The sequence below is a fragment of the Prionailurus viverrinus genome, chromosome A1 (assembly GCF_022837055.1).
Source record: "Prionailurus viverrinus isolate Anna chromosome A1, UM_Priviv_1.0, whole genome shotgun sequence".
NCBI lineage: Eukaryota > Metazoa > Chordata > Mammalia > Carnivora > Felidae > Prionailurus > Prionailurus viverrinus.
In genome coordinates this window covers 79,171,647-79,191,927 of record NC_062561.1, presented here as the reverse complement: position 1 = coordinate 79,191,927, position 20,281 = coordinate 79,171,647, and the positions used below count along the sequence as shown (strand labels likewise).

General features: G+C 44.0%; 1 protein-coding gene across 1 annotated transcript in view; it reads right to left on the bottom strand.

Annotated features, from left to right (window-relative positions):
• The window catches only part of MYO16 (myosin XVI), a 611,926-nt gene that overhangs the window by 449,773 nt on the left and 141,872 nt on the right, over window positions 1-20,281 (bottom strand). Inside the window, exon 2 of the mRNA XM_047874837.1 lies at window positions 11,490-11,753. Within this exon, the coding sequence (XP_047730793.1) occupies window positions 11,490-11,715 (226 nt within the window). The 5' untranslated portion in view covers window positions 11,716-11,753. The remainder of the gene's footprint in view (window positions 1-11,489; window positions 11,754-20,281) is intronic.

The window sequence follows — 20,281 nt, the reverse complement described above, 5'->3', positions numbered from 1 at the left end:
GCTATAGTCCATGAATACTAGTTTCAACAAGAAGCAAAATGTCCTGACTTTTTACATAGACTATCATACAGTATCATTAGGGAAAGTATTTTGCTCTTTAGCTAATTAATTCCAAACACTTGTACCGACCGCCTGGAGAGTTTAGATTTCATGCACATGATTATGACAGAGAACTCTCACAATGGCCTGCTATCTACCTAGTGACTGGGCTTGCCCAAGCCCCTCTGCCCAGGCCCCTGGACTCAGGCAGCCTCCTGTGGAAGCAAGCAGTAAGGGGCCAAACACCTTCCCTTAACAGCTCATTCCAAAAATAAGCTGTCCACGGGGAGACAAATGTCCCACTAACGCACTCAGTCCTGCTGCATGCCAGCCCGACCTCCCGGCCCCCCTCCCCAACGTTCCTGCTGGTCCTGCTAAGCCCTTCCCAGAAAAGCAAAGCTTCTTCCGCCTTGATTTCGAGATGCTTGCAGATCTAAGGCCAGTGTCCCCCCTATTGCAACAGGCTTCATATAAGCCTCCTGACAAATCCAGACTTGTTTCTATTGGTCAGGAGGCTCTGGGGCTTCACTGCCTGGCTTTCAATCTGGGTTTCCATCCAGGTCTACCATAACTAGTGATGCGGGCTGTGACGAGTCCCTTCATGGGTCCGAGTCTGTGCGTAGGCCTATTCTGGGATCACAGGGCCACGACGGGGAGGAAAGGAGTGAAGACATTTTAAACCCTTAGAACAGTGCCTGAACCATGGTAAATACTCAATAAACCCAACTCGTATTAGTCCCCTGTGAACGCCTGTGACGGTGAATTATACACGTTAACATACCTAAGCCACGGTGCCTAGCTCTCTGGCCAAACACGAATCTAAATGTTGCTGTGAAGGTATTTTTTCAGATGTGACTTAACTCTTCAGTCAATTGACTCTGATTAAAGCAGACAGCCCTCCACACTGCGCGTGGACCCCAGCCCATCGGTGGAGGATCTCAACAGCAAAGGTGGAGGTTTCCAAGAGAAAACGGAATTCTGCCTCAAGACGGCAACACGGAGCCCTGCCTGAGTCTCCAGCCTGCAGATTTCAAACGTGAGACTGCGACCCCGACTTCCACTTGAATTCTCTGCCTCCCAGCCCACAGATTTCAGACTCGCCAGCCACCACAACCCTGGGGGCCAACCCTTTAAAATAAATCTTCCCCACCCCGTGTGTGTGTGTGTGTGTGTGTGTGTGTGTGTGTGTGTGTGTCTCCTATCAGTCCTATTTCTCTCCAGAACCTTGACCAACACAGACATCCTCTATGCTGGGAACAGGGGTAGGAATATCACAGCGTTTAATAGGGCAGGAAAAGAAAATACACTTTCTGATCGTACCTCTGCTCTGTCTTTTCTTTTTGCCCAGAACCCATTCTCCCCTTTTTGTCTATTTCTAGCCCCGAACATGGTGCACGGCAGATGGCAGGAGGTCAGTAAATATGAACTAAGTAATGGAATGGATGCTGAACAAGGAATGACCGTTTTCTTACATGGCAACCCTTCCAGTAAAAGATACAACCGTGGAACACCGTGGAAACCTCAAGGAATCATCACAGGCAACACAATGGAGAAAAAGATTAGTGCTGCCTGAGAATGTCAGAGAAAGCTCCCCCAGGGAGAAAGAGGTTCATGTGGAACAAAAAGGTGGAAGAAGGTTCTAGGCAGAGGACAGAGCTTAAATAAAGACCCCAGGGACACAGCAGTGAGAAAGTACATTTCCCATGCTGGGAACTGCAGACCACGGACGCAGCAGAGTCCAGACAAATTTCTATCAATTCATTCTCTCCCCCTACCTATTTATTGCCTGGGATCAATGGAAAGTAGTTGGCCTGGGGCAAGAACAAGCAGCAGATGCAGAATAATGAGGAAAGAGACAACTTTCCCCCCAATCACCAGAGAAGGAAAATGGCCTCAGCATAGGTAAAGAAGAGATTGATTCTCCTTAAAATGCTTTAGAAAATTCTGGAAGAGAGGTTCCAAACTGAGGATTTGGGACTAGATGCTTTCCCAGTGTCTTGTAACAACATAATTCAACTCTCCCCTTCTCTGGAGGTCCTGGATATCAGGACCATGGGGCTGCAGAGGAGGTCACGGGAATTGCAGGGGCGAGTTGTAGGGGAGGAAGGGAGCAGGGGACTCGGGGCCTGGGGGCGGGCAGCACCAGGCTAGAAGAGGAGGGAGCGGGGCTTTGCAGTTCACCCAGAGGAGCCCTGCAGAATGAGTGGAAATGAACGGCAGAAGGACCTCCCTCCCATGGAGATAGAGTCCTGGCCCTGAGCCCTACCTGCACGGCCCCACGCGGCTCTGAACCCAGCCACAGAGGGGCCACACTTGTCCTCAAACATCTGCTTAATGGCAACGTGTGTCCCAGATGGAACAGAGTGTCAGACATCCCACCGACAATCAGAGTCAGAGGATGGAGGAAAAGGATGTCTGGTAACCGTGAACTTTCCATGGCTCGCAGGTGGCTCTCTGCTGGACAGAGTGCCCATATTCTCGTGCTGCTCTGCGAATGGCCTCCTTTCCTCACCTGACCGTCGGGTTAAAGCAACTGGCTCAAACAGTTCAGAGTCACAGAGCCACAGAGCTGGAAGAGCTCACACACAGGGACGCGGGACCAGCCCGGAGCCACCATCAGAGCTGCTATGGCAGGCAATCTGAGGCAGCACAGGGCAGCGCTGAACACCAGGTTCACTCGCAGGTGGGTCTGAATCCCCCCTCTGTCCCTGATTAGTGCCCTCATCCTGAGCAATTTGTTTAACCTCTTTAAATCCAAGTAGCTAATCCATAAAGCTGGACAGTATTTGCATATGCTTGCATTGATTCCAAGGGCTGCTCTACGAAGCCTCACAAACGGGGCCAGGAAACAGGAACCTCTTGTCTCATGGTCCTGGAGGCTGCAGTCTGGAACCCAGGAGTCAGGAAGGCCTCCCTCCCTCTGAGGCCCTGAGGGAAACCCTTCCCTGCCTCTCTCCTCGCTTCTCAGGGCCACCAGCCATCTGTGGAGTCTGACATCTGCCTTCGTATTTGCATGGCCACCTTCCCTCTCTGTGTTTCTGTGCCCAAACTCTCTCCTTTCATAAGGGCACGAGCCCTTGCTGTAAGACCTACCCTCATCGAGTGTGACATCATCTTAGCCTCAGTGCATCTGTAAGACTCTAATGAGGTCACATTTGCAGGTTCTGGGCGCGCAGGAATTAAGGAGATCACTATTTCACCCAGCACAGTGCCTCACAGGGTTATTTTGAGGGTTAAATGAAACAATGCATTTAAAGTATTCGGGGCACCTGGGTGGCTCAGTCAATTAAGCGTCTGATTTCGGCTCAGGTCACGATCTCAAGGTTCGTGAGTTCGAGCCCCTCATCAGGCTCTGTGCTGACAGCTCAGAGCCTGGAGCCTGCTTTGGATTCTGTGTGTGTGTCTCTCTCTCCCCTTCTCCCCGCTCTGCCTCAAAAATTAAAAAAAAAAATTAATAAAGTATTGAGACAGATGATGGTCACATATTATGCTCTCTATATAAAACTATATATACATATAATACATGTGTGCATATATAAAAACATACATTATATGTAATATTTCATATAAAAACATGCATTGCCCCAGCAGAAAAGAATGATGAAGACAATGCTCAGCTTAATAATGTGGATTTTTCCCTTTCTATCCATTTCCGAAGGTTCTATCCATCTGCTGTTTCTCATTAACTCATGTTTACAACTATGCCCTGAGCTTATCTGTCTATCTTGCCTTTTTTTCTATTTCATTATAATTTATAATATGGTTGCCCAAAACCTTCCTAATGCTATGCTTTTATTCCTGTACATTAACACCCGCTGCCATTGTCTTTGAACCCCACACCAGTCAGGGTCATTACCAGCCACTCGTGACTGTTGCAACACTATCTCCTAATTCTCTTCTGAGCCCAAACAGTGGCCAACACACTGACTGTGCATGTAATAAGACATGACAGATGTCACCTGAAGTCCTCTGCGTGAGTTACCTAACTAATCCTCACAGCCACTTCTGAGAGGTTCGCTCTGCCTCTCAACCTTATTTTCAGGGCACAGAAAATGCCCTGGCCAGGCTCACACAGCTCATTGTGTCAGGGGAGGAAATGACCCGCCCTCCTGACTGCAGGGTTAGGATCACTGATGCTAATCCCCGATGATGCTTCCCTCAAGATGCTCTCCGTCAGACACCTGCCTTTCTCTGCCTCTATCCCTGCATTCCAGCTGTTTTTTGCAGCCAAAGCGTCCTTCTATCCCCTTCTACGAAATGAAAATCTTCCCACAGAGCAGTTTCAGATTCATCTCATCCGAACCTCACCCCAGTGAATGCCCTCTGTGATTCCTTTTAAAGAGATCAATTTCAGTTTGTTTGTTAAAGGACAGTGTATCTTTCCATTAAGATTATAAAAGCCTATGCAGCACGCTTCTTTCTCTCTTTTTCCCCCCAATTATTTTCACAGTACCTGGTGAAGTTACGGCTACAAAGCAGGCGGTTAAAATAATTAATACTTGTCAGGAATATGAATTCAGTGTTGGCGAAATACTAAGCTACTCATTAAATTCATACGGAATCCCTCAGATTTTAAATGCACTTAATTTCCAGCTCTTTATGATTCTATAACTCGTTCTGAAATGGGTCCCTTATTACCTAGCCACTGTTACCTATTAATTGGAAGCATCATAGTCCAGTGAAGATCACTCTGGAAAATTCTCTGTGAAACTCGCAAATGCCCTGGGCTTCTGGATTCAGCATGTCCACAAGCAATATTCATTTAGCCTTCCAGATTTCTGATGTGAACATATGCCTGGAGCCAAAAAACGCATCCTTTTACTTAAATTCTAGAAGTGGTCCCTTGGTTCCTGTATCTGCCCCACGTAATATCTTACCTGAGCTACCTCTTCCAAAATGCTGGCCCTCCTCTGCCAAATGAGAACAGGTTCATTCATAGTTTCTGTTCCCAGATCACTGAGAAATCAACAAGATAGAAATGGTTCTAATAAAGCTGTCATTTCTCTCCCTCTGCCCACATGTGGTACCATTCTAGATCATGGAAGGTAGAGACAGCAGTATACCGCTCATCTTTTCGCTGAGAATGTTCCTTTCCCCAACCTCTTCCTTAAAGACGGGATGATGTTTTATATTTCCAATCCCAAGTATCCAATACGTAAGACATTCGTATTGGCTGAATCCCACCCTTTCGGGGAGGGTCTATCTACATTCAATGCCAAATATATACTCCTAATTTTGAGTTCTAGAAGTACGTATTCTTGTAGGGTAGTTAACACATCACACTCAATTATGTTCATAGTAAATGCATATAGAGGACCAGGATTGGATATCTGTTGGGTGGCTCTGACCCCACTCTAAAGGTGGAAGAGTCTTGGTTTCAATTTCTCTAGGGGTCAAATTAAATCCATTTATTGGCTGTCACATTTTCTCATTGCCTACTTGTGCAGCTGGATATGGGGAGGTTAGGGAGACAGAATGAGGTTGCATTCCGTAGAAATCCAAAGCCACCACTGGGAACCAGGGCCATGGCAGAAGGGTCATCTTCACAAAGATAGGATGGTAGCAGCAAAATATTATCATTGGTTCCTTTTACATATATACTCTAGACATTAAAATATAAATAGAAAATAAATTTTAAAAAATAAATAAATTTATGTAGTAATCACCCGCTTTATCATTTTAACCTCTGCATCAGTCCTAGCAAATACAAGGAGAGGGCTCATCTAAGTACCCACCAGTGCTAAGTCAAAGGGAAGCCTCATTTCAAGTTTCATGTGTGAAACACTTAATAAATATGTGAAGTTTATTCTCTGACCCAAGACTACACATTGGGGGTATGGGTGGGAAGGGGAGAGAAAACTTGGTCCTAATGATTTACTTATAAATGTCTAAGTAAGCTGTCCACCCATCAATAGATAATTCAGTACATATTGGACTAATGTATCTGCTACATTCTAGGTATATTCTTAGAGGGCTCTGGATAATATGCAAGCAGATAATACTTCTGTGAATAATTCAGGGGCGGTACAGGCATCAGTGTTTTACAAATTTGTATGTAAATCAACACAACTTTAGGGAGCTTGAGTGGCTCAGTCGCTTGAGTGTTCAGTTCTTGGTTTCTGCTCAGGTCATGATCTCATGGTTCGTGAGTTTAAGCCCCATGTCAGGCTCTGTGCTGACAGTGCAGAGCCTGCTTGGGATTCTTTCTCTCTCTCTCTCTCTCTCTCTCTCTCTCTCTCTCTCAGCCACTCTCCCTCCCATGTTCCCCTGCCAGTCTCTCTCTCTCTCTCTCTCTCTCTCTCTCTCAAAATAAATAAATTTTTAAAAATCAACACAACTTCAAGATTTTGGGGCCAGAAGTGAATGAAGGTGACATTAACTGAAGTAGAGAATAGAAGAAGAAATTTTGGTTTGGCAGGAGACAGGGAAGGCTATTCAAAGGTGAAGGTGACAAGTAAGGAATGTAAGGATCTGGAGCTCAGCAGAAAGGTCTGAATGCAGATTTGGGAATCACTGGAGTGGGGGACAGGGAATGAAATGAGAAAAGGTAACGCCTTCTAGGAAAAACAAGTGGAAAGAGGAGAGTTACAGTCAGAGCATTACACCACGGCCCTTAACCTCAGCCCTCCATGGAAACTGGGGCCAGCATCTGAGGGGTAAGAGAAGGAAACAGAGTTTCACATTGTTATAATTTGATTCTTCCTAAGAGTCGACTTCTGATCTAAGTGAAGCTGGACACTACAAATCTGCAACTACACTTCCAAGTTCTCTTGTGGCTGGAATAAAAGGGACTCTCAGAAAATATCTGGCATATAAGTTAATAAGTCTTCTTAAATTGTAACCAAAAAGGGGGGCATGGGGAAGGGTCTGAGAAGAAAAGGAGGGAAAACATCACAGCATATAGAATGTCTGTCCCCATCCCTGTCCATTCCTTTGACAGTGAGGAGAATTCAACTAGACAAGAGGAAGAAAGGATTCCAAATGGCAGTGGAGGCAAACCCACTTGTGTGGTTGATAGTTTAGTTCACTTACCATCCAAGGCCAACCTGAGAGGTGATGTGTTAAATGTTCTCACCACCAAAGAAGAAACCATTTAATTTTTTTTTTAAATAAAGGGACTGGTAAGTTTATGACCATTCTGGTGATGCCTTCACAAGTGTATACTTCTCTCCAAACTCATCAAGTTGTACACACTAAATGTATACAGCTGTTTGTATGCCAATTATACCTCAGCAAAGTTGTTAAACAGACAACAACAACAAAAAAAAGAAGCCGACTTGAAAGACAGGATGCTGTTGTGGACAAAAAGATGGTTTTTTAACTCAGGTAGACCTGAGAGAGCAATTATTTCTTGTAAGGCTCAATATCTGCACTCATACCACAGGAAGAAAATCCAACCTACTGCATATGTTCATCAGGACAGTGAAGTGACAAAAGTCATTTAAAGTATAGACATGCACAGAGTAAGCCTGCAAAGTGCTAGATACTAAAAGCATAATAAAGTCACTCCGTTGCATTTATTCTGCATTTAGTAAGAACATATTGTGGATTAGTTAGTAAAAGCTGACTGATATTTGGGAGGAGAAATTCTAACAGAGGAACTGCATTCCATTTACATTTTCTCTACGTAGACACTTCCTCTCTGTGTCCTTAGCTCTCCCACTCTTTCTCTTTGTGTCTCCCTCTCCCTTTCTATTTTCCTTTTGCATGGTATATGTCAAAGAAAGTGAATTAAAAACCCTAAAACAAAATGTAGAACATTTTTTTTAGATGGAAAAGAATGTCGAACACATTTTACATTGATGTAGTACATTAAATTGACAAATTAACACTGAAGTATCACCAACTCTCAGAAGAGAACAGTAAAGCATTGAAGATACTAAATTTGAAATTACAAAAATGCAACATTTAGAAAATAAAACAAAAATTCTGAATTGCTTCTCAATGATATAATACAAACCTTAGCATGAACAATATGTTGTCCTTTGAAAAAGTATATTTGATTCTTTACACTCAGCCTTGGAATTATGGTAGAAAATGTATTTGTTTACACAAAGGTAGAACTATAAAGTTTGAAATAATAATTTAAATGGAAAAAGTTGGTTCTCATGGCAATATTTTTATGTCTCAATTTCATAAACATGTACATTTCACTATTTGAGTAGTTTCAAGATTATTGAAAATATGACTACCATAATTGAATAAATACTTTTTCCTGACTACCTTTCTAGAAGTACAACATATGCTAGAGAGATTATACTGCCTCTAAAGAAATTGCTTACCTTTTTCAATGCAATTAAATTTTTTAATTTGCAGAAATTAATACTTTTCCTGTGAAACTGTGAAGTCTATTGGTACTCATATAGGAGTTTCCAAGGTACATGAGAAACTCAAAAAAAAGTACTATTTCATTTGTTCATACTTAGGCCAGGTCCAAGGACAGAATTAGTATGTCATCTGCGATAGACTGAGTTTTTGTGCCCCCCCCCACCCCGCTAAGTCATATATGAAAGCCCTAAAACTCAGTGTGATGATATCAGGAGTTGGGGCCTTTGGGAGGAAAATAGGGCTAGATGAAACCATGAGGTGTAGCCTCCCTGATGGGATTAGTGCCTTTACAATAAGAGGAAAAGACCAGAGCTACCTGTCTCCACCACCTGAGGATACGACGAGTAGGTGGCCATCTACCAGGAGGTAGCCAGGAGTACCCCTCTCACTGATGATACCCCCTCCCGTTCTGGCTTCCTAGATGCACCCCTAACTCTTCTAAGAACACATCATTCTCCTAGTTGTTTGGGCCAGGACAAACTTGCTGTTATCCTGGAGTCTGTTACTCCCTGTGGCAGGTAGGACTTGTGTTCCATAATTTTGCCTTCGGTGCTATGCCTGTGAATATGGTATAGTATCTGGGGAAAGGAATTAAGGCGGCTAATGAGCTGAGCTTAAAACAGGGAGATTGTTCTAGATGATCCAAGTGAGCCCATGGCCCTGAAAACACATGCACCTTGGAAGTGGAAGAAGGTGGCAAAAGATTCAGTCAGAGAGACGCAAGGACAGAAAAAGAAACAGGAGAAATTCCAAGCAGGAGATGGAAACTTCAGCGCCCCTTCCTGACTCTGAAGATGGAAGAGGGGCTATGACTGATGGAACACGATGGCCCCTGGAGACTGGGAAAGTCAAGGACAGCGATCCTCCCTTGGAACCTCCACAGAAAGCACTGCGGCCTGATGACACCTGGATTTCAGCCCAGTGGGACCGGTCCTGGATTTCTGACCCTGGGAACTATAAGATGAGGCACTCACACCCTCTTCAACCACGTACTGAAGCAGTGGTCATTCGTTATGGCAGCAGTGTGAACTGATACACTCCACATCAGCATTTCCTGTCCACTCTACCCTGAAAGTACATCCCCAAGGGACCATTTCTCAGCACACCCTCACTCCACTTTGGTCCAAGCCACCCATTCGTGCCCAGCTCACTGACAAAGCTTCAAACAGATTTCTCTGCTTCTGCCCTCACGATTCCTCATTAAAGTCAGAGTGCAGCAGCCAGGTTGATTCTGTTAATTCCTATGTGCTACCAGGTCTCTCTTCTGCTCAAGACCCCCCAGTGGCTTCAGAACTCACTGAGCGCAAAAGCCAAAATGCCTTCCCTGACCTTTGCAGTCCCTACCTGCTGGCTTCTTGCTTTCCATCGTCTTCATTTATTTTTCTGTTCCCACGACACTGGTTCCCACCGCCCCCGCCCCCGCCCCAGGCTGGGATGCTCTCCCTCATGGCTCTGCACTCACACGAAATGCTCCTCCTCAGATATCCATATGCCCAACTCCCCACCTCCTTCTGGTCTTCCTCCCTCCATATTCCTCGTTGTCCACCATATTGTATACCTAACTCTACCTCATTATTTATGGTCACACACACTAGACAGTTGGGCATCCCAGAGCCAGATTTTGTCTGCTTCCTTTGAAGTTGCCTGCTGCATAATAAAGACTCAATAAATATTTGATAAATTAATACACTTTTCCTATGAAATACAGCTTCTGAGTTAGTTCTTTGGTTCCTATGCCCACTGCTACTATCCCAACCCAGCTCACTCTAACACTGACTTGCCATCCCTGGATTCTCAGTCGGTGTCTTTACCCATACTTCTTACCCTTACCCTTCAATCCATCCTACAGGTAAACACCCCTGATTAATACTTGCTAAACGCTATTTGCAGCATGTGAGTTTTCTTCTTTGGAACATACAATGGCTCCCATTGTGTTCTGCTTCAGGGTGTGAAGTATCCACAATAATCCTATCTCCTGGAAACCAGTTTAGCAGCCGCCCTCTTCACCCCTGCCCCTTTCTGACAAATCTCCATGCCTAGAACTCATGCTGGCAGCTGTTGGCCACACTGCCCAAGTGTGGTTTCGGCTTTCCTTCCTTCAGAGCCCCCCAAAAAACACCTTCTACCACCAACCACTCCCATTCTACCAGACTTCATTTCTACTGATCGTTTTCTACTTTATTACGAGGACTTTTCCCCTCTCTACTGAGATTAGAGGTTTTCTAAAGACAGGATTTACATCTCTTCCTGTTCTTGACCACCCAAGTGACATGCCTACCTCAGCATTAATTCAGATTTTATGTCTCCAATGTCTTCCCCTAATATTATATCTTATTATAAGTGTTACATATTATACATAGATTAAATAGTTCCTCTTGTTCTCTGGGTTTATTATTTTACCATTCTTAACTTTTTTAACCCAAACTGAGGCATTATTTGCCCTGTTGATACTTTACACAAGACACTTTATAACTTTGCCAAGAAACTTTGTGGTTGCATTCCTTTTAAATCAATATAGGGCTTATGTCTACCTGCATTCTAATTTAGACCTGTTCCAACAACCACTGCTTGGTGAACTTGAACAAACTGCTTCAATTTTTCACTCAACAGCACTGGAAGGTACCAGCACCAGCAGAAGGACCCAGTGAACCTGGCTGAGAGAGCCAATGCCCCTCGAGGTGCTTCCAGCTCCACAGAGAAGATGGCTGTTACATGAAGAGCTATAAGTGAAATATGAATAACAAAAAAGGAGTTACCTCCTACTCCTCTGGTATTCCTACCCATGAAGGAGACAATAACGAATTTTGCAACACAATCTCATCCTCAAAGGAAACAATTTCATTGGGGGGGGGGGAAGAAAAAGGTTCATTAAAAATTAGGGAAATCACATGCTTTCCAGGTAGGCAGTTCTTTAAAAAAATATATACACAATAATTTCACCAAAAGTTTGCATTTTGTTCATTTTACTAAGAGACTTGGAGGTCTTAACTGTGTTCATTAGAAAGAGGATTTTCCCTGGACGATTTCAGACCTTCAGTAAAAAGCCCCAAATATTTAGAAGAAATGTTACCCTTCCTCTTCCCACCAGGAAACCCACACCAGAAAACGTGTGTGCCCTGTACCTTCTTTGTCATCGTGGTGGATAATTGCATCCTGTATCATGTCAGCGAGGTTAAAATGAACTTTTTGATTCTTCCCATGCTTCAGCTTTTTCAGGAACCCTTCCTGCTTCTGAAAAGCCTTCTCTCTTTCATAGTAGGCTTTGATCTGCTCACAGCGCATGCGTTTCACCAGCCGCTGCCGTTGGCCGAGGGGAAGGGACTCCAGCAGGCACTGGTCAATTTCCATCTCATGGGTTCGAAACACGTTACATAGCTGAAAGCAACCTACGAGACACACGGTGAGAAAGTCAGTGGACCCACTGTCACGACAATACAGCAGCACCACAGAGCACGCTCGATTTCCCATTACCCACCCCAGAGGTCAGAAACTCACTCACTCCCCTTTGTGCTTGGCACGCAAGCACGCAGGCCAGCTTACAGACCAGGGCAGAAGCGAAGGGAACTGGTGTCACACTCAACATTGCATGGTGATAAAACAAATAAGAAAATTAGAGACAGATGTGTGGCTTTGCACAACGCAATTACTGGCAAACCATCCTTACTGTTTTTGTAAAGGCCTAAAAGTTTTACCGATGCATTAAAGCCCCTTCGTTGAATAATGCCAACTAAACTGTGTGTGAAATTCTGGCAGAGAGCCATTCCCAGTCTTTGAGCACAGCCTAATAACACTGGTTTTGTATATCCCGATGACTCTGTGTATCTAATGGAATAGAACCTATGTAGCCTAGCAACTGTTCATGTGACACCCTGGATATTTTCCACCGACATATTGCTAAACACTTTTCTTAGTGATTGGTAAGTAATATCCCTTTCTAAGAGACCTAATAATGGTTAAGCAATGAAACAGATTTTTCTCTTGGCAATTCAAAATCCTGGATAGAACTGTTGCCGTTGTGGTCTCTGTCTTATTAACATAGTGATTAACAAAGTGAGCTCTCCATCTTGAAGCTGAAAACCTTCCCTTTCTTTCGCTAGGATATTCCTTATTAATGCCACTCAAAACACGTGTAACGGAATCATACAGGCCCGTATGTTTACCACTAGAATAAATGTTACTCTTGGCAGAAAATTAACACTGAAAATTCTAGAATGTAATGCACAGGCTCAGATAAGCGTTGCATGTTCTTCCATTCAGATATCTATGACCTTAAGTCTCAAGCAAGTAAAAGTAGCAACACATGCCCCAAAGTGTGGTTGATCATACACTATATCTGGAAAGATCACTCAGAAAGGGGTCTGTTTCTTCGTCTTTGGAGATGTGCCCAATTCCTCTGAAAGGGCACCAAGTTGTGACAGTGCAAATTCCATTTCTGTCTCGCTTGAGGCTTTGCAAAGTGTCATTCTCACAACCGCCAGGCAAGACCATCTCTCTTCTGCAAGTAAGGAAAGCGAAGTTGAGCGAGGCTGTGATTTGTCCAAGACCAAAAAGAGGACTCCGTGACAGCCACAAATGTTCCATAAAGGCTCAAGAAAAGGACAGAATAAGAGCCAGGGATTCCCGACAGCCAGATACTTAACATCCATAAGGGGGACAGGGGAGAGGCAGAGTTGGGAAATTTTGTTTTGGTCGTTTTTTAGCATTTGACAACATTTTAGAATCGTATTAATTTCATACACATCTCCATCGTTGTGAGTATTTGTAAGTGTGGTGTTGGAAAAAACACTATACATAAAGCATTCCCTTTCCAGTGACCTAACCACAGAGAGACAGCAGCAGTTCTGAAATAACGACAAATCACTCTGAAGTCTGTGTGATAAAAGCCAGGATCACCGTCACAAACAGATCCTCTGGGACAGCTCATTAATAACGGCAGGAAAGATTCTCTGCTTTGCAACCTGTACCGAAAACTGTACGTGGGTTCCCGGGACGGTGTGACTCCCGTGACCTTCCTGATTTGTCAGCAGGTGCCCAGGGAATCAGCAGAACCACGGGAAAACCCAGAGGGTCAGATCAGTGACCTCACAGAGTGTTACGTGCTGATCAGCAGGCAGTCGAAGGTGCAGGATAACCCAATCAACACAACAGTCCTCTAGTGTTCCGCTCATGAGAAAAACCTTCCTGTGAAATTTTCAATTAACTCTGAAGGAGTCTGTAGTGTCAGCTCACGATTTATTGAGCAGCCCTCTCGGTCTGTCAGAAAGGAGCGCTGAGGGATGTTCATAAATTAATTCTCTTACGATTCGGAAAATCGGAGGCCGAGGCTGTGAACTTCCACGTCCATCCATGTATAAAATGTTAATTTTTCACATATTTTCTTGTCAAATAATTCCCCATGCTTTGACTTTATTTTTTTTTTATTTTTTTTTCAACGTTTATTTATTTTTGGGACAGAGAGAGACAGAGCATGAACAGGGGAGGGGCAGAGAGAGAGGGAGACACAGAATCGGAAACAGGCTCCAGGCTCTGAGCCATCAGCCCAGAGCCCGACGCGGGGCTCGAACTCGCGGACAGTGAGATCGTGACCTGGCTGAAGTCGGACGCTTAACCGACTGCGCCACCCAGGCGCCCCCCCATGCTTTGACTTTAAATGGTCTGAACTTTGAGATTTATCTTACGTTCTACAAGCACAGCGGGCATTGTGACTTTCTTTTTGTCTAATTCTGGATGGACCAGCTGCATCATGTATATGTGCTGTAGTCAGTCTGTAAGACACCACACTAAAAATGACATAGTAATGGTAAATGGAGTTTTGAGGCAGGCTACCCAGAACCTGTGGAACTTGGTCACCAGGGCACTAAGAATAGCAGTCATTAGCACCTCAGGTGACAGTCTGGGCAGGCCAGGCAGGCAAGGGGGTGCTGCTGAAGAGGAACTACTGTGTCTGAGCTGGACAAGGCTGGCTGGCCTCCCCGGGCAGGGGGTCCCGGGCAGGCACTGGGTCTCAATTGTCCTGTAGCAGAGTTGACCTGGTTCTGCCTGCCCAGCGGCTGGACTGAGTGAGGGCTCTTCCCCGGAAAAGGCTTTAATTCTTTCCCGCTATTTTGGCGCTCTTCACCCACCAAAGGCTACGCGTGCACTAACACCATTTCCACTTCACACAAACCACCTTCTCACAATAATACGTGAGTTCCTTAGGATACAGGGCACGTGCTGTAGTAAAACAGAGCATATTTTCACTGTTGCGGCAGAGACTGACTAGGGAAACCCGTTCTCTTTCCTCCTTAAACACGTAAGTTGACGTCAGTTTTGACCTTCCCAGGGCTGGCTCATAAAACGGAAAAAAAAAAGCCCACATGCACTTTAACGTGTTCTAAACCTCCTACAGCCTATGGCTATGGCAGCGTGGACCCCACATAGCAAAGATGGTCCCAGGTAAGGAGCCTCGGTCCCCCCCCATGGCTCCCTGGAGCACCTGCCACGAACCAGCCCCTGTCCTAACTTTTCATCTGACAAAGAAATTCACTTCGATTGTAGTTAGGCACTGCTATTTTGGGTTTTAACTCTTCCAGAAATTAACATCACCCTAGCTAGAGGGTGCCGTGGTTCAGAAGTTTGTTTGGTTTTCTCCGACCGTGTTAAATGGTGATCAAGGGAACATCCAAAGCTCTGCAGAATTTTGAATGACAGGACTGGACCATTGCTACCTACCAAGTGGGGTTCTAGCAAATTTGTAACAGTCAGTAGGGGTGGAGTGGGAATGAAATCATTGACTTGTCACGTCTGCCTATTACCACGGTGCACAGTTCACAGTCAATTCCAAGCTACCACTGTCGCATTACTAAACAGAGAGAAGAGAATACGTACTCTCTCCACCTCGGTGTGGGGGCCAGCTTCCACACAACCACTGCATCAAGCCCACCATGGAGACTCATGGCTTCATTCTTGCATCGGAATCACAAATACTCAGGAAAAGATATTCCAGAAAGACCCCCAAGGTGTAAGAGAAGCAGCATCAAGAATTACCCACATCTCAAGAGAAAATAACTATAACATTAAGCATAACTGTGTGTGTGTATGTGTGTGCTACCCATTAAATATATATATATATTTCATATATATATATATATATATATATAGAGAGAGAGAGAGAGAGAGAGTCTGAGTCATCATAGGAAGCCGACAAGAGACCATATGCTTTAAATTCCTAATCATCAAAATTATTCACTTGCAGAAGGTAATGTTAAATAACAGAAAAACTAGAAAAACTAAAACTGAGTTCCAATTGTAGGTATCACATTTTCTACTTATGACCTGGGGTGAAATTTTCAACATTTCTAAGATGCTTGAAATAAATAAAAAAGAGCTGGTGTTTGAAGTTTGCTGGGATACTTAAAAAATAAGAGATAGTTTGCCAAAAAAAAATGTCTGACACAAAGTAAATACTCAATGAACGGTAATTATTTTTATGAGGAATATATCATGAGGATCTGTGTGTATACATGGAATACGTTAAGAGAACTGAAGAAAAGGGAATGTGTTATATGGAGAGTTCTCTCTCCCTTTTTTGTTCTTTCTGGTTCTATCATGTGCCAAGAATGTTCCCGGCACAAGGTCTTCGCACCTGCTGTTCCCAGTGCCTGGAACATTCATCTGATGGAGGGAGGCTAAATGGTTAGCATCCTTCCCTTCTCCTGGTCTTAGCTCAAAATCTCCAACCTCGTGATGCTTTCACAGGCCCCTTTATTTCTATTTGCAACTGTTCCCTAACAATATTTCCAATTCCTATTTCTTGCTTTTTCTCTTTAAGTTTTTATCGCCCTGAAATATATTTCTACAGCATCAATCATCACACTTAGACTGTATATTATACTCATACCAATGCTGTTTGTAAAATACACCATATATTTTATTTATCTATAAGCCCCCCCACCAAAAAGCACGAACTTGGACTGTTTTATCAGCAGTTGGAAGAGCAGATATTAAATATTTTTGTTGTTAATTAAATCACTGGCAGAAATATCATATGCATTACTACAACCTGACCCAGCACTGACATATAGTAGGTAGCAAATGCTTATGACTTGACCTACCCTTCTTTTGGCATGGGGGTTATATACATGGCTAATCTGAAATTCTAGATAAAAATTAAGAGACGTTTGGTATGCCTGGGTCGCTCAATTGGTTCAGCATCTGACTCTTGGTTTTGGCTCAGGTCCTGATCTTGTGGTTCATGAGTTCAAGCCCCACATCAGGCTCCAAGCCAACAGTGCGGAGCCTGCTTGGGATATTCTCTCTCTCATTCTCTCTCTCTCTCTCTCTCTCTCTCTCTCCCTCTCTCAAAATAAATAAACTTCTAAAAAATATTTACAGACATTTACCATAGGCAGAAATCCCTGCTCAGCAAATATGCATCTCCATAAAATAAAACTTGAGAGCCGGCAAATTAAATACATGAAGGAAACAGCAAAGATCTATGTTCAGAAATCATTATGGAACGTCTAGTAAAAACTAGCAGCTTTGGTCTTGGAGACACCGTGCCATGATCTCAGGATGCTGTGTTGTAGCAAGCCAGAAATATACAGAATAAAGTTAAGGAAAAGGCAACTAGGAAAATGAGGAAATTATTCTGGGGATTCAACTGCCAGAAATGCCTTCCTCTCCATTAGACTCAGAACCGTCATGTGGTGGGGCGCCTGGGAGGCTCAGTCGGTTGAAGCATCCGACTTCAGCTCAGGTCATGATCTCATGGTTTGTGAGTTTGAGCCTCGCGGCAACCTCTCCACTCTCAGCACAGAGCTTGATTCAGATCCTGTCTTCCTCTCTACCTCTCCCCTGCTCACTCTTGCTCACACTCTCTCTCTCTCAAAAATAAATACACATTAATTTTTTTTTTAACCTTTATTTATTTTTGAGACAGAGAGAGACAGAGCATGAACGGGGGAGGGTCAGAGAGAGGGAGACACAGAATCTGAAACAGGCTCCAGGCTCTGAGCTGTCAGCACAGAGCCTGAAATTTTTTTTAATATTTAAACAAAATCTTCATGTAGCCACAGCACACTCACTGCGGGAGAGTTTTTGCAAAGTTATCCATAAGTGCTAGTTAAATGGGATAAGAAAAAATGGTAAAAACAAGGACATTTCCAGAAACTTGGACCCACTTTCAGGGGAGCAGACATTCGTGGATGGTTTATGAAGTTAACTCTGTCTTAGGGCACAAAGCAAAGCAAATTTCAAAAAATGCTTTAGAACTGAAATTATACAGACACCTTCTTAACACACTGGAGAACTGGATTTCAACTACAGATGTGGAACCACACATGCCAATTTGTTCAGAAACTTACAAAGTCGATTCAAAATAAAGCATTTATAAGGAAGAAAGCATAATGGAAATAATACTTTTTTAGAACCAATCATTGATCATATTTCACGGATGAAATTTCACGGATGAAACTAAAACCGTTCACAGAAATAAATCTACGGCTTTAAATGTATATATTAGAAAAGACTGTATTCTTAGCATCAGTGACCAACACATGTGATTCATAGAAAAGAACAATAAAGGAAGCCCAACAAGAAAGAAGAAAATAATAAAATCACGGTACAAATGGACAGAAACGAAATAAGGACCGAGCAAAGATGAAGAGATGAGAAACAGAAAATATCCAGAAAAATATATCTTACCAAAAACGACTCAAGAAGCAAAAACTTGAATAGATTTATAATCATTACATGAATTAAATTAATTGTCCTAACGCGGGTAAAAGGAGGAAAAATCAGTTACGTTGTAAACACCGTTATCCTTGTAAGAAACCAAACACATTCTATGACTCAGCCGTTAGAATTGATATCAACACAAGTCAATACACACACACAAGAAGAAAGTTACATTTTCAAACCTAGAATTGACATGCACCCTTACTAAGATCTAAAAAAAAATTTAAACCTATCATTTCACACTCATTTGATTGACAGTGTTGTCCCATTACGATGAAAGAGAAAATTGGAAGTACTTTGCTAAACTGAAGATATATCTCTCCCACAACCGCTGTAAGTACTCTAGAAACCTTTTGATACATGTTGCAGATAAAAATAAACACACACAGGGGCGCCTGAGTGGCGCAGTCGGTTAAGCGTCCGACTTCAGCCAGGTCACGATCTCGCGGTCCGTGGGTTCGAGCCCCGCATCAGGCTCTGGGCTGATGGCTCAGAGCCTTGTGCCTGTTTCCGATTCTGTGTCTCCCTCTCTCTCTGCCCCTCCCCCGTTCATGCTCTGTCTCTCTCTGTCCCAAAAATAAATAAACGTTGAAAAAAAATTTTTTTTAAATAAATAAATAAATAAACACACACAGGGCCACCTCGGTGGCTCAGTTGGTTAAATGTCTGACTCTTGATCTCGACTCAGGTCATGATCTCAGCTCAGGTCATGATCTCATGGTTCGTGGGTTCGAGCCCTGCATCGGGCTGTGTGCTGCCAGTGTGGAGCCTGCTTGGGATTCTCTCTCTGCCTCTCTCTCTCTGTCTCTCTGCCCCTTCCCTGCTCATGAGCACATGCACTCTCCCTCAAAATAAATACACTTCAAAAAAATAAAAATTAAACAAATAAAAATAATACGTAATGAAAGAGATTAGAAGTACCAAAAGTCAACTTTGAAAACAACCCCTTCTCTGATTTTTGGAGGAAGTCTATTTTGCCACATGTACCTGTCGGGATTTTCTGCTATTGGTACTGGCAGGAGGGACACCTAGATCAATGGCACCTGAAAAGGACAACCTGCAAAGACTTCCGCACACAGGCGGCCTGCGGTCCGTGACAAGGTGCAGGTGCAAGCCAGAGAGGAGAGTCTTCCCAAAGCGAAGGTGGGGCCCCTGGACACCCTTAGGGAGAAACGAACCTCGACCCAAACCTCACACCTCACACAGAAATGAACCCGAAACGGATCACGGATCTGAATGTAAAACAAAACTGCAGTGCATCCTGAAGACCGCAGGATGGAACCGCTGAGCCCTGCCTTAGACTTGACCTGGAAACACGGCCCATAAAAGAAAAGGAAAGAATGAACTGGATTTCATCTGAAAACACAACACGGCTGTGTCAAAGCCACGTTCAGGGTGGCAAAGTGGGGAAAAGCAGTTGTTTTTTTTGTTTGTTTGTTTTTATGTTTATTTATTTACTCTGAGAGAGATAAAGAGTACAAGCAGGGTAGGGGCAGAGAGAGAGGGAGAGACAATTCCGAGTAGGCTCTGCGCTGTCCTCGGGGCTCAGACTCCTTAACTGTGACATCAGGACCCGAGCCGAGATCACGAGTCGATGTTGAACCCACTATGCCATCCTGGCACCTCTGGGGAAAAGTACTTGTAACCACCTGTCTCACAAAGAATCACCTCTAGGGGCACCTGGTGGCTCAGTCGGTCAAGCGTCTGACTTTGGCTGGGGTCATGATCTCACCGTTCGTGAGTTCAAGCCCCACGTTGGACTCTGTGCCAGCAGCTGGGAGCCGGGAGCTGCTTCGGATTCTGTGTCTCTCTCTCTCTCTCTCTGTCCCTCCCCTGCTCTTGCTCTCTCTCTCTTTCTCAAAAGTAAATAGATATTAAAAACAAAAAGAAAAAAGAAAAGAATCACCTCTACAACACACACACACACACACACACACACACACACATGCACGCGCGCGCCTTAACTTTCAGCAGCAAAAAGGCAGGTGGTCCAACTGGAGAATGGGAGAAGAGTGATGGATGTTTCAGGGGCACAGATGGATGATGGCCAAGCACAGGAAGAGACCTCTGACAGCACCAGACATTAGGGAGATGCCCACCGGAAGCAGTGACCCATCACTACGCATGTATCAGAAGAGCTGAAACAAACATAAAACTAGTGGGGGGCCCCGTGGGGGGCTCAGTCGGTTAAGTGTCC